Source organism: Meleagris gallopavo, chromosome 8 (genome assembly GCF_905368555.1).
Source record: "Meleagris gallopavo chromosome 8, MGAL_WU_HG_1.1, whole genome shotgun sequence".
Lineage (NCBI taxonomy): Eukaryota > Metazoa > Chordata > Aves > Galliformes > Phasianidae > Meleagris > Meleagris gallopavo.
In genome coordinates this window covers 5,752,551-5,767,121 of record NC_139411.1, presented here as the reverse complement: position 1 = coordinate 5,767,121, position 14,571 = coordinate 5,752,551, and the positions used below count along the sequence as shown (strand labels likewise).

Here is a 14,571-nt window from a genome sequence, read left to right as displayed (position 1 = left end):
CTGTACTCTGAAATCCAAGGTGCTTTCTAAGTTGTGAAACTGCCACCCTTGGCATTCATTTTATTTAAGGCCCAATGTTCCCCATGACAAAGATCTTAAATTGTTGATTTTTAATTCAGCTTCAAGGAAACCATGTTACTTTTAGTGATGCTTTTTGATTGTGGACAAGGAGGAACTGTAACATCCAGCGCCCATCTGTGATGGTGGACTGAAGTGGAAAGGAGTTTCAGGACGGTGCCTCGATTTTCACTTCACAAGTGATCCATTTTTGCACACAGCAGTCTGCATATCTCATATCTGCCCTGTGCTCAAAGTGTTTCATTCCCTGGTTTGAAAGCCAACCTCTTCCAGCAGGTTTACAAATGGAAAGTAGCTCACAGCATATCTCCACCTAAGAAAAATCACCACTAAGTCTAGTATATAAAAAAAACTGTCAAAATTGAAAATGCCATCCCAAATCATGAACTCAAACATCTTTAAATTATGGAAAAAAAATCTTGACAGAAAAGCAAGAGTTGTGTGGGACATTTCCTTTTCAGGGGGATACTTACAGACATCTGTTTAAAAAATAAAAAATAAAAAAGGGAGGGGCTTAATTTGAGTAATTGTAGCAATATGATTCCAACAGTGCATTCTACGTAATTTTTTTGGAGGGGCAAATTGAAGAAACACCCCTAGGCAACAAGTGAGAGAGACAAATAAAGACACAGCAGGAATTCCCATCAGAGGGAATGCACTATGAACAGAAGTATGAAAAACATTCTGATCTTTGCCTAAAAAACAAAGAAGACTTTGTGGTTCCTCTGAAATGGCAAAAAGTTCAACCTGAGGTAACTTTCAGCCACAGTCTTACTGTGTTGAAGTCTTACATTCACAAACCATTGCACACCTTTATTTCCTTCCAGTAAACAACCACAGCAAGCCATGAACAGTTTTAATAAACAAGACAGTATTCCCCCTTTTCAAAGAATGTGTAGTTCTGATTCCTTTCATTCTATGACTAAACCAAACCACGATACATTGCATCAAAATAATTAATGTATCTAACTCTGTAAGTATTAAGATGTAATTTAAAATAGAACCCTTAGCTAGTCAGTCCTGTCATCACCAGTGTCTATAAGACTCTGAACACAGAAAAGCTCATGGCAGACTCCCTGCTGAACACATAGCACTTAAGTCTAGTAATTAAATCCTTTGTACAGGGTATATGTGCATGAATATATATACACATGCATATATAGTTTATACTGCGCCATTTATGATCATCTTCTTTAGCCATTATTTTAACTGGAGGCAGTTTTGTATACTCATTTCATGGTTACAGATCCTCCTCCACAGTAATAACTGAGAAAAGCTGCCCAAGATAAACAAAAACACTCAGAAAATTATTTTCTTCTAGAAAAAAGTAGAACAAAAAGCAGAAAAAAAGAAAAATCTTTAACCATGAAAAACATTCATTACTACTTTTTATGGTACTTTCTAGCATGCACGTTAATGATAAAGCATATTCTCCATAATGAAATTCTAGAGTAAGAAACCCAGCTGCAGATTTTTGATAAATGATCACCATTGGCAGCAGGATCAGTGGGGAAGACCATCAAACACTGCAATGTGATGCAGAAATAAAGGCATTAACTAGTCAGCATATTAGATAGAGAGAGAAGAAATAAGCTTACACAGCTATGTACATGGAAGTAATAAAAAATTTGTTCGGACAAAATTCACTGAAAGCAGGAAGCCACTCAGGAATTTCCTGTCATCTCATGGCAAGCAGAGTCTACGATACCTGCTGTGAAAGGCTGAGCACAGCACCCTCATCACTGAGCTGGAGCAGGTCTCTGTGCTCTAAGCAGCTTCCATCCACACTGCCATATTTGCACAACAGCCTCTCTTTCTGCCTCACGTTGCTGAGCAGGGAGCCCTCCTTCATTCCCTGACCTCTGCACTCCTATGTATGACATTTCATGGATTTCACTTTCTGGGCAGCTCAGATCCAGCCCAGAATGATGGGAATCTCTCCAAAAGCAGATAACATGATTGCAGTGGAATTAATCTATGTACACTTAGGGAAAAACAAAAAAGCAATAGCAGGGATGTTTTTAAACAAAAGCAGCTCCTTCTGCATGTACAGAACATTTTGCACCTCAGAACCTGATTAACTGTGGCTATGAGTAGAACACGGCAAGTGGAAAGAAACTACAAAACGAACACGTATTTGGATGTTCTCCCACAGCCTGTAGTCTGCCTTCATTCCCAGCACTAAACTGACTCCTGTACGGCTTCTCTCCTTCCTACTGAAGATATCAGCATGTTCCTGCTTTCAGCATAACAAAAACATGAGAATTGGTACAGATAGGCATTTTAATTTGCTGGGGTTTTAGTTCTGTGAAACATTGGTTAATAATAAACTGAGCCATCCAACTACAGCTTATGGAAGCACAGGCACAATGGTATGACAGCGTCACAGATGTCCTCACTGTGGCAGTCCTTAACAAGTCCTGGTTTGGTCTCAAAGGGCACAAGGAGGTAAAACTGTTAAGCACATTCACCCCACTGAGCAACAGCTTTTAACTGCAGCAGACTAGTAGAAAAAATGTGTAGTTACACAGCAAGGCCCCCCTGACCACGTGAGAGATGCACTACTCTCACTCCTTCTGCCTGGTTTTCAATAAGTCTTGAAAGCTCAGATTAAAAGCGGAAAAGCTATACATAACAATATGTTCTTTCTGGAGAGCTCATAGCTCTGTCAAGAACTTCCAAGCAAGACATCATATCCTGATGATAACACTGTGAAATCTGTATTCTAGCACACTGCGGATGGAGAGAAGATGAAGTTAACATTATGTGGCAGTGAAGGACTCAAAAGAAACCACTGGAGAAAATTTAATAGAGAGCATAGGGATATAAACGAATTAAAAATCTAGATCCAGTCTACCAAACTACTTCTAGTTAGGTGGCAAACACCTCAATTCAATGCAGCCAAATCAGTAAAGCATGATTAAAAATAAACAAACAAACAAAACAAACAAAAAAAAACTCTTTTTTTTTTTTTTTAATTCACCTAATACTTCATTAATTTTTACCAAATTTTTGGTTTATGTTTGTTATACTTTGCTTTCTCTCTGCTCTTCCACACTGGTATTAAAATATCCTGATTCTTAAAACAACAGCCTTCACTTCTGGAGCATGTGAAACTACAGCTCAGCAGAACAAAATGCCTTGCCCTGCACTACACAAACATCCATCTTTAAACGGTCCAGAATCCGGCTTACCAGAAGGTGAAGAGAGTGTTATCACCATGACTGATGGCTATGTTTTCACAGCTTCTATTAGGTCTTCTCTTCCATATTTAACAGCCACTCAAGTTTAAATTCTCCCAATGGAGAACAGCCCTTTAATTGAAGTCTGAAGTCTCTATTCCATTAAAATCAAGATACAGCTTCTGACCACTTGTGGGTTTCAAATAAGGGACACTTGCACTAAGTTGATATAAAGTCCCAGGTTGGCAAAATGAGCTATGAGCAAAAATCCCAAGATACATGCATGTGCTTAAATAAACCATTAGTCTGCTCCCCCACGGTTCCTGCCACTGGGCAACATGCATATAAGTACAGTTTTGTTTGGGGTCTTAGTCAGTCAAATAAATGCAAGAATAGCAATGGAGCTGATGAGTCCCATTCTCCAGTTCTGCAGTTCACCTCAGTTATCCCCGCACTGACCAGCTTACACATCAACAAATAAAACAGTTAGAAGGCAACCATGGGAGTAACTTGAAATACAAGTGCTGAGCCAAGATAGCTGAAGAACTGTGCCAAGTGCATCCCCAAGTTCTATGCACTATGATAAGAGATCAGCTTCACCCAACGTTGTACAACACAGACATCTAAAAAATCTGCAACTCTGAGCCGCTCTAAAACCACAGCATCATCCATGGGATTGACAATAAATCCATTTATGGAACACGATTCTTGCTCTCAGATCACAGTTTGATTTTCCAAATTAGTTCTCATTTCCAGAGCTGACAGCATTTTAACATCAACAAGCATACATACAAGGCTGCTCAAATTAGAAACAATTCATGTGAAATTGCTATGCAGAGAGAACAGCAAGTTTCAGCTCCAGGAAAGCTCCATAGATGTGTAAGCATCGTTCAGTGAGAAACAGGGCTTTAAACTTTCACCGTTTCTGAATAGCAATCTCCTGGGATCTCTCCCCCAAAGAGCACTAAAAAAGGTAAATATTAGCTTTTCCTATGCCCCAGTTCTGACCTACTGCTAACTATTCCCCATCCGAAAGCGACATGTTAAAAACTTACAACCAATTAATATTGGTTGTTTTTTTAGTTTAAACACATGCTTTCAAGTCCGGCTGGAAACTTGTTCACCACCCATACGTCAAATGAAGAATCACTTTTCAACACCAATGGCAGGCTCAGAAATCCCAATTTGAACTGAGAGCTTTAAAGTGTTTCTCATATCTTTGAGCTTATTTGAACGTTTGAACCACAAAAACATCGCCGCATTACTAGGTTAAATACACACTGCACACAAACAACTACTCACTATTCCCCTTCTCCATCACTTAACAGAAACTGAATGCATGCCTCCTTTGGAAGCTAGCGTATAATTTAACACCATGTTTGTGATTTCAGTTGATTTTCTTAAAATCATATGAAAAGAACGATGATTGCCCATGTATATTTTCTCCCATGACAGCCAGTGAAAAAAACAACTCATCCCTCCAGTAATTGCCACATGCACAAAAGCAATATGCTACAAAATGCAATGCCTGCTCACAAGCACAAATAAACAACAAAGTCCTATTTCGTGCATACACCAGGGTCTGTTTGTTCTTCACTCTTACATCCCTTGTCACTGGAATTCCTTCCACACACACATCTGCTGCCCTTTGTTATAAAATGTGAGGTTGACGGAGCCAAAATAGCACAACAGAGTTTTGTTTCCGCAATTTATAGCAAAATAAAAGACAGATGGAACACAATTACACTTTTTGTCACTTTCTATTCTCTGGTACCTTACATAAATAACCATTAGCATGAGCATCCACCAAGTCTCTGAAGAAAAAGGACTTCTGATTTCATTTATTTCCTGTAGTCACCACAACTTACCAGAATAGAGCCCTCCTTTCTGTAAAGCAAAGTCCCTGCAGCCCCTATGTTCAAAATCCCATACCACGTCTCCGCACCGTCCAGCACCAAAAATCACTCCGTTTATGAAAGGCAAATTATTTGCTCTTTTATCTTTTTTGCCTCTAAAACCCAGTAGCTTCTGCTTTTCCATGCTTCCTACCCACAAAGAAGTTCTCCACCTGCACAACAGCCACTATGTCAGACACATCAGTAACAATCACCAGCAGTAACTAACAGCTCGTTACCAAGAAATAGACCTCATAACATGGAGAGATGACTTTCCATAAGGTTACCAGTATTATATCATTGAAATGTAGGTCCTAACTTGCAGCATTCTTTAAAAAGGTCTTAAAAAATCATTCACAATGCCGTTTCAGAAAAATGCATATAAGATTATTCAAATAAAAATAATATTTATGATTTGATTGACTGCAGTACCCTGGCAGTAGTATCATGGTGGTTTATTTTTATTCCAGATTGGTTTTTACTATAAGAAGTTCCATCGCTATGAAACTAATGCTTGCAACATTGATTTCCATGGCACTGCTTAGAAAGACTCCAGAAGAATAATGTGAATGTCAGGGCGTTTTATGTAGCAGCAGCAACATTCTAAAAGCAGTCTGGGCAGAGGATTTGCTCCGGGTTATTTTGAGTACTATCTGCAATATTCTACCAAAATGAGCAGGGCATCCGTACAGTGAGACATGGTGAGATTCTGAATAGTCAGAGTGACACCAAGGAACACTCAGCAGTGTGACACTGCACAGTAAGAACAGCCCAGCTACTTGGGTGCCCCACGTATCATTTTGTCAGTGTGCTGTGTAATGGTTTCAAAGGTAGAAAATTAAATCTTACATAAAAATAACAATAATAAAAAAAGACCTGACCTGAACCAATAACGCCAGCCACGAAATGGAGTAAAGGCTTCAGGACCACTACACAGTCCTCCCAAAAGAACACCTCAGTATGCCTTAATGTCTCTCTTAGAGACGGAGGACAGTATCTCTTTGGATCACTTCCTTAATTGTCCAGCATGAGATCAGATCATCCAAGTGCCATTCTAAATGCAATGGACACACAATCCCTGAAAGAGCATCTTGGAAGGAAGCAACATCTTTATTGATGTGTTCTTATGGTACAAATATTCTCTATTGGATACACTAAAAATCTGACCAGGGTCCCTTCCGTGGCTTCAACGTGGATTTTCAACAGAGATTTTCTGTTTCGACAGTAGTCCTTTTAAACACAATACTGATCTTCAAGATTAGCAAATAGAGCAGTAGCATCAACAACAAAAACTCTTACTAGATCAAGAAGAATCCTCCAGTTGATCACGCTGCCTGCCCTCAACAAAACTGAGCAAAGAGTCTGGCTACAAGAATGTCAGCCCAAATGCAAGGCATTCAGAACAGCTGCAGGAAGTTTTACTCTGAGAAGAGACACTGTTGCAAGCAATTGTTCAGCCAGCCAACTGCTGTCACTTCCACCAAGTTGAACAAGCTCCACAAGCTTCCGTAAAAGTTAAGAAGATCCAATTGCTCAGTGTTAATCTGTGCCAATAAATGAACTCTCTGGTGTCTGACCACATGCATGGAGTACTGTTTTAAAACCTCTTTCTTTTTCACAAGCAGTTTTATTTTCATGCCTACTTGCTAAGCTTTCAGAGCAGTAGGAGGAATCCCATTAATGGGAAAGGTCCCTTGAAAAGGTATACTTTGCTGTTTCTCTTGAATGTGCATACTAACTAGGACCCACACTGGGGAGAAAGGCAGCAGAAGAAATTGTTTAGAGTTCATGAAAATTAACATTTGGTGTAATTTTGTAGCTATAATTTGCATGTACACAACTTACATAAAAATACATATGGATTAATGCAAATTTTCATACAGAGAAAGATTCACTCTGTGCTCTGAAGAACTAAGGGCAAGGCTGGTGATGAATCATTTTTTTTTTAATATTCTAGTTTGGGTATATAAATAGTTCTCTGTTTCTAGAATAATTACTACTGGAAAACACAGCTTCTGAAATAATATAGGCCATAATTAACCTTGGCTTCATTAAATCAGAAATAATATATTTTTCAAGTCTTATTTGTAAAGCAAGCTGATTAATTTCAACGTTTCCCTTCGGAAAAAAAAAAAATCTAATTGAAATGAATTACCTACGTTACTACTTGTCAGATCTCCTGAACTCTGGAAGGCTTCAGCCGGTGCCTGGCTACCTAACCGCCTGCCAGCCCCGCTGCCAGGCGAGGACTCGCTCCTCTCTCAAGAAGCGCCGCGCTGTCCCGCCGCCTGCCCACCTTCGCTCTCTCCGGGTGGCCGCGGAGCGCGACGCTCCGGGCCGGGCGCTGCCTTCCGCCCCGCCGACCCCCCATCCTCCCGCCCGCTCCGGCCTCTCGGTGCCAGCCGAGCCCCATCGGGCGGGGCCCGTTCTTCTGCCCTGCCCACGCGTGGGCTCCAGCGCGGGCCGTAGCAACGGAGAGCAGGGTCGCCTGCGGACTCGGGAGTGATGCGGAGCCCCCGGCCCTACCGGCTGTGCCGCTGCTGCCCCCCGCCCGGGCCGGGCTGCCCCTGCGCGGCGCTGCACGGCATGGCAGAGAGCCGCAGCCGGCGCACCGCACCGTCCCTTCTCTTTCCTTGTAAGACAGCGCCAACCCCCGACCGAAGAAAAGTTTCCAAGCGAGCCGCAGGACCGAGACTCCCTCCCCGCTAACAGGACGGACCGTTCTCCCCGCCCGCCTGCGGCGTGCTGCCCCGGGGCTCACCTTCCTGCACCGCATGGAAGGGGTTGTTGGCCTCTATGAGCTTGATGGAGTAAGTGATTTTCTCGCTCTGGAGGATGTCGTCATTAAGGTTCAGATCCGACACCGCCTGCTTGAACACCTCGTCGTCCTTGGCAGCATTGCCCTCAAAAATGGCACCTGCGGGGAACAAGGAGGCAGAGGGCGGTGAGGGCCGTGCCCGCTGCCCGCCCGGAGCTCCCCTGGCCGTAGCAGGGCCGTACCAGGCTCGCAAGGTGCCAGCGGGGCTGCTCCCACGACACTGCAGGCCCGGGGAGAGCGACCGCTCCCTCGGAGACGGGATGGGAGCGGGCCGGGGAACGGGAGCGATCTGTGCTCACGGCGCGCCATTTGCGGCTCTTGGGGCAGCGCTCCGGTCCGGGGCCGAACACCCACACAGACGCGAAGGTTCTGCGGCCGGTCACCTGAACGCTTCCGTTTCACTGTCCTGCTTATGCACTTAACATGAAAACATCTGGTGCCGTGCGTTACGTAAGACGCCCTGTGCCGAGCATGTGTGTGCACGCATCACTCTTAGTGCCCTGCTCTAGGAGCGATGGGATCTGTCGTGCTGGCAACCAAAGCCCTACCCAGGCTCTGCGAAGCGCTGCCCGGTGCGTGTCGGGGCTGCCCCGCACCACCCAGCTCCGCGCACAGCGCTCTCCTGCTCGCCGGAGCGTTCTGCAGGGAGCGAGAAACGCTGCTCGGGCTGAAGTTTGCGCGGGGAGAAGCGGCGGTGACGCCGCGCCCCCATCGGAGACGCGGGGCCAGGCAACGGCGAAGCGGGGCTAACCTCATTCCCCGGCTTGGGCACCTTCCCCAGGGCTCTAACCCCGCGGGTCGGCCTAGGGGACAGGTGGCGCGCCGGGCTCCGGCCAGCGCTGGGTAGCGCCCCGGGGCCGAAGCCGCCCTGCTCCCGCTGCGGGCTGACCCCGTCTCCTTAATGGCTCCGCAATGCTGTCTGCCTTGGCTTCGTCCCCGGGCTCCGGAGGCGCGTGGCGCAGAGCGGAGCCTCCCTCGGCGGCCCGGAGCCGCTGCCCGCCGGGCCCCGCTCAGCCCAGCCCTTCCCTTCCCCTCCCCGGGTTGGCGGGGGACTTTCTGCCCACAGCCGCGGAGCTCCCCCAGCCAGGATTGCTCCTGCCCGCCCCCCCCTTCTGTTTTCTTTTTTTTTTTTTTCCTTCTCATTTCTTTTTCTCCTTTTATTCCCACCCCCAACCCCCCCACACAAAGGGGCTGGTGGGAAGGACGGCTCTTCATTCTCCGGCCGTACTCCCGTCTCCTCCCCTAACATCTTCCACAAGTGATCCTCTCCCCCTCTCCGCCTCTAAGCATCCTCATTTCTTTCCTGCTGGTACCTTCCGACACCAGCCAAGAGGTGACTGCAGAGCCTCGCTTGCGCTCGCCAGGCTTCCCGCGGACATTGCCGTGCTCGCTCCCAGAAGCCGCAAAAGTTCACATCAGCCTCTCCTTTGCCTCTTATTCATGCCCCTCTCTTCTTCCCACCGCCGATCCAGCCTCCTTACTGCCCAAGGGTTTTAATGAGATCTTACTCAAACCACAACAGTTGCGCGCACAGCCACACGCACACGCGCGGAGCCGCCGCAAACCTCGCCTCTCTAACCCTTTCCCAGCCAAGTTCTCCCCTCGCGTTCTGGCTCGGCTGCCACTTGCTACGGCAGGGGACGAAGACCGAGGAATTATCTCCCCGAAAGTTTTCCTTCCGAGCACGTTCAGACGATGCCTCTCTGTGCCCGCGTTCCGGGGGCGGCTGTTTGTTTTCGGCGGCGGGCAGGAAGGAAGGAAGCGTTCACCCCGCGAGCGGCTCCGAGCTCGGTTCCCGGCCACTCGGGAGACCGCGACGGGGCGCCAGGGGGCCCTTGCACGGCCACAGCCCGGCCCCGAGCACAGCTCGCCCTTAGCCCCCAACTTTGCGATCCGGGGGTCCGGATGCCTTTCCCCGCACCCCGCTCTCCCGTCTCTTCGCGGAGTTGGGCTCATTCGCTGCCTGAAAGATGACAGTGGTCGAACGAGAAGATCCCTTCATTTATTTATCTACCGCGTCCCTCTCCGCCGCCCCCCCCCCTCCCCGACCAACCCCCCGCGTTCCCTCTCTTACCGATGTGGATGATGGAGTCCGCCCGCACCGAAAAGCACTGAAATATCCAGGGAAAAAGCCAGAGCATCAACACTTCCATTTCCAGCCTCTCGCACAGCACATCAGCCCGGGGTCGGCGGAGAGGCAGGCGGGGGGAAAGAAGAAGAAAGGCGCAAGGGCAGGTGGAACAGGCGGCGCGGGAGAACGGGATGCCTCGACACCCCCCGTAGAAAAATAATCCCAAATTCTCACGGAACGCAGACGATTCTCCGAGATGGAGGGAAGCGGACGACGCGGAGAGGAGAAGAAAGACGGGGCCGAAACGGCGCGGCGGTAGATCCCGGCTTGGCAGGCGGCGCGACGGAGCCTCCAGCGCTCGGTGTGCGCCGGGGCGCCGGCAGACCGCGAACTGCGGAGCGGCCCCCCCGCCGCCGCCGCCGCCGCCGCCCGCCCCCCGCGCCACGTGACTGCGGAGCCTCGGCGCTCGGTGCCGCCGGGGCACGGCGCGGCGGGGTGCGGGCGGTGGGCGCCCGGGCGGCGCGGAGGGGGACTTGGCGGCTCAGCGACGGAGCGGGAGGGCGCTGCGAAGCGGGGGGAGGGGGGGAACCGGCCGCTGCGAGGCACGGAGGGATACGCTGGGAATGATGTTACGTATCGCGCGCGTACGGCTGCCGGGCTGAGGGGCCGGGGCTCCGGGCGCACGGAGGAAAGCGGGGGGCGAGGGGAATGCCGGCAGGTAAGGGCGCGGGGTGCGGGCCGGGGAGATTTCCTCCCCCCTTCCCCCCCACCGTGCCAGGAGCAAAGAGGTGGGGAGAAAAGTGGTGCGGCAAAACCGCTGCTCGGTTTGGTTTGTTCTAGCTTTCAATGCAATCTAATTCATAAATCGGACGTGCTCGGACTCAGAAGACTAATTCATCCCCTAAAACAAACGCATCAGTGATTGCAGGCACCCAAACGTGACGAGCGTCTCAATACGCCAAGGATCCAGAGAAAACAAATTCATTCAGGAGCCCGATCCCGTAATTAAAACCGCTGCCAAGAAGAGGAGCCGCGAGCAGGATGTTACCAACGCTATCAAGTTGCTGCGGGGCCGGGGCGATACATACAGAGAACGTCAGCGTTCGGATAACGCGAGGCACGGCCATTCCCGGAGGTCGCCGCCTCGGCAGCGCCAGGCTGCTGCGGCCGGACCTGCCCGGGAGCGAGCGGGCAACGAGCGGAAAACGAGCGGCGGGGCTGAGCGGAGCCGCTCCGCGCAAACGCGCTCCGCCGCCACCCGCGCTGCCGGGCAAACGCAGCCCGCTTCTACAGAGTGCGCCTCGTCCGGACTCGCCGAACGCTCCGGATACTTCGGATCCGCCGCTCGCCCGAGGGAGGTCTGTAGCGTGTTTATTTAATAGAGAAAGCACAATACGGCAAAACCGCTTAGCGCCGAGGAGCGGCAAACACAGACAGGGTTTACGGTGACTGGGGAGGCAGGCAGGGGAGGGAACGTCTGGATGGAGCTGGAAGGAGCCCTGTTGCTCCGCACGGGCCCGGGAGGTTACGGCGCGCCTCGGAGGGGGGAAAGCGGCGGGCGGATAAAAGGCGAAACGTTTTTCGCAAATAAATCACTCGGTAACAGCTCTTACTTCCAGTCCCTGCCCCAAATACGCGATTTCACACTGGTCGATGCAGAACGGTTAAATACTATTCGCCATATTTCACGTAATAAAAACGCTTAATCCTGATAATTGGCTTCTGGGACAAAGATCAATAGAAATGTTCCTTATTTGACTACGTTAGCGAGCCAAAATTAATTCTGATCTACATTTGCTTCAAATCAATATGCACTTAGTGACTTACATGGGCTCTTCAAAAAGTTAAACACCTGTATTGACCACAGTCATATATATGTCAGTAACGAGTCCACATGGGGGACTTATGGGGAGTGGAGAGGAAGTGTTTCCACATCCCGCTGGGGAAACAGGCTCAACTTGTGTTGGGAGCATGCTTTGGGATCCTAGCCATGAAACCTATACAAATATATAGCCATGAACCCTGCTGTTTATATGCAAGCACCCCAAATCCCAGTCTGTTATACTCCCAGCACTTGGGAGCAGGCTAGCACAGTTTGCACAGTGGTCCTGACCTCAGCTGGGACTCCTCTGGCTTCTGGATCCATCAGACCCAGCAGCTGAACTGCAGCTTCAGTAGCAGCTCTGCAAGATGGGGAGTTGTAGCATCAGAACTGTTGCACCTTGCTGTGCCTCATCCAAATCAGGCCTTAGAAAGTTCTTTTTTAATTTGGGTCAGATTACCCAATCCCATTGCTACCCATTTCTCATGCTTATCCCTTCTTTCCTTCCTTCCTTCCCTCCCTATAAAAAAGGTACCTATGTTGAATTCGGAAGATTCGGAAGCCCCATAAAAATGAGCGTTCATTTCAGTTCTGCTATTCACCACATTCTGTGGTCGGGTGTATGTTGTTTGGACACAGCAGTCAACACTAAGAGGCTCATCCATTTGCCAGTATTTGGCATATTACGAACGTTACAAGCTGCCATGATACTCCATCATCGTGGTGCAGGGGACAGTTTGTTACACATTATTGCATAAGGCACCACTGGATTTACAGCACCCACAAAAGAAAGGCCTCTCGTTCCAAATACCACATAAATATCCAACTCAAGCAATAGTCACTATTCAAAGATCAGCTCCTTGGCAACAGATGCAATTCTATGCACATCTCTAACAGCTATATTACCTTTGCAAAGCACTGTGGTGATTTTAAGCTAACCTATCATGAGGTATCACTGTGCTCATTTCTATTGTCAGAGTGAACGCGGAATGAAACTTGTACCAAGAGGGTTTTGCTACCAGGAGAGAATGTGTTGGACAAGCCTCTGTGAACTACACTGCAATTGGAAATGCTCATCTTTTTAAGCCTGTACAGTGCCATTCAGAGCTTGGCTTAGCTCTGTTCCTCTCTGCTGCATATTCTGAAAGGCAGCTCCAGAAAATGCCTGCATGGGAAAAATCCCTGAGCATATACCACAGGATGAACAAAGCTGCTCCCTAAGCAAGTGATCTGCAAGACCAGAACCTTGAGAATTTTACTGGATTGTTGCCTATACTTAGAACACATGGGATGCCTTTAAGATTCACAGAATGGCCCAAGTTGGAAGGTACCTCAAGAATCATGAATCTCCAACCCCCCTGCCACAAGAAGGGCCACAAACCTCCATGTTTAATACCAGACCAGACTGCCCAGGCCCCATCCAACCTGGCCTTGAACACCTCCAGGGATGGGCATCTACAGCCTCTCTGGGCAGCCTGTGCCAGCACTCTCACAGTAAAGAACTTTCCCCTAATATCCAACCTAAGTCTTCCCTCCCTCAACTTAAAACCATTTCCCCTTGTCCTTGTCAACCTTGTCCATTGTCCCCTTGTCAACATTTCTCCTGTCTTTTTCTAACTATCCATCTGCTATAGCTAAGACTTCCTGATGTAGAAGTTTGAACTTTAAGTGCTTAAAATAGGGTAAGAAGCATTAGAGGGTAATTACGGATTTTGCCTGGTGAGAGGGAAAACAGAAAAAAGATTCAGGGTGTTTGTAGCCCAGCCAGGGGAAATCGCCTTCTCTGAAGACACCCCTACAGTTTTATCAAGAACCTTTCAGCTCCAGCAGAGGGAGAAAAGGGCGCTTGCTGGGAGTAGGAGAGATTCTCCAGTCCCCCTTACATAAATCCATAACAGCCAGTGTATCTGTACTTAGCTAAAGGTAAAAGCTAGCTTTTAAAACATTTGTATATATCTATGCGAGTGTATGTAGCAATGATTATTATTTCCTCTGAACGTGAAATGAACTCCTTTTCTGCATCAGTTACACATATGTCAGCTGATCAGACTGTAGGGTCACAACAATTGAAAAAGATAACTGAAAAGATTCTGTACACAACACAGTAATATTCAGCCTCCTTCCCCAATAGCCAAGAGCTCCGCTTTTCTTTGGAAACAATAATTAATTAAAAAATAAACCCTCAAATTTGCGATTGTTTGCTAAGTGTTTAAATTTTTGTTTTTGAAGTCATTTGATGATCGTTCTCTTGCAGCGACAGCCCAAGATTTCAATGGTTTACTGAAATTTCCTTTAGCTTAGGGAAATCTTTTTTTCCTACTTTCATGGTTGATAGCACAGTATGATAACCTTCCAGGAGTAATGGACTTGAGTGTCTGTGCAAGAAGAGGTTGCTGAATTATAAAGCTCTTTGCAGGTATGCTGCTTTCGTTGGGATCGAGTTAATTTTCTTCACGGTAGTTCACATGGTGCTATGTTTTTGGATTTGCAATGACAACGTGCACATAACACACCGACCTTTTAGCTGCAGAGGAGGAGGAGTGCTAACACAGGGTCAAGGGCTTTGCTTCTTACTCTGCCTTGCCAGCAGGGAGGCTTGGGGTGTACAAGGAACTGAGAGGCAACACAGCCAGGACAGCTGAGCCCAACGGACCAAAGGAATATCTCATACCACACAGCATCATGCTCAGCAGTGAAACTGCAAG

At 47.9% G+C, this 14,571-nt stretch overlaps 1 protein-coding gene across 3 annotated transcripts in view; it reads right to left on the bottom strand.

Moving 5' to 3' along the window:
* Window positions 1-10,621, bottom strand: part of GRID1 (glutamate ionotropic receptor delta type subunit 1) — a 507,351-nt gene extending 496,730 nt beyond the window's left edge. Inside the window, exons 1-2 of one of the 3 annotated variants that reach the window (XM_085229265.1) lie at window positions 10,048-10,621; window positions 7,917-8,072 (exon numbers count right to left, since the gene is read on the bottom strand). In XM_085229265.1, coding sequence (XP_085085391.1) covers window positions 7,917-8,072; window positions 10,048-10,126 — 235 coding nt within the window. In that variant the 5' untranslated portion in view covers window positions 10,127-10,621. Of the gene's footprint in view, window positions 1-7,916; window positions 8,073-9,286; window positions 9,653-10,047 lie in introns of those variants that run through there. The other 2 variants (XM_085229263.1, XM_085229264.1) reach the window with 2 other exon arrangements.
* Between the last annotated feature and the right edge of the window lie 3,950 nt (window positions 10,622-14,571).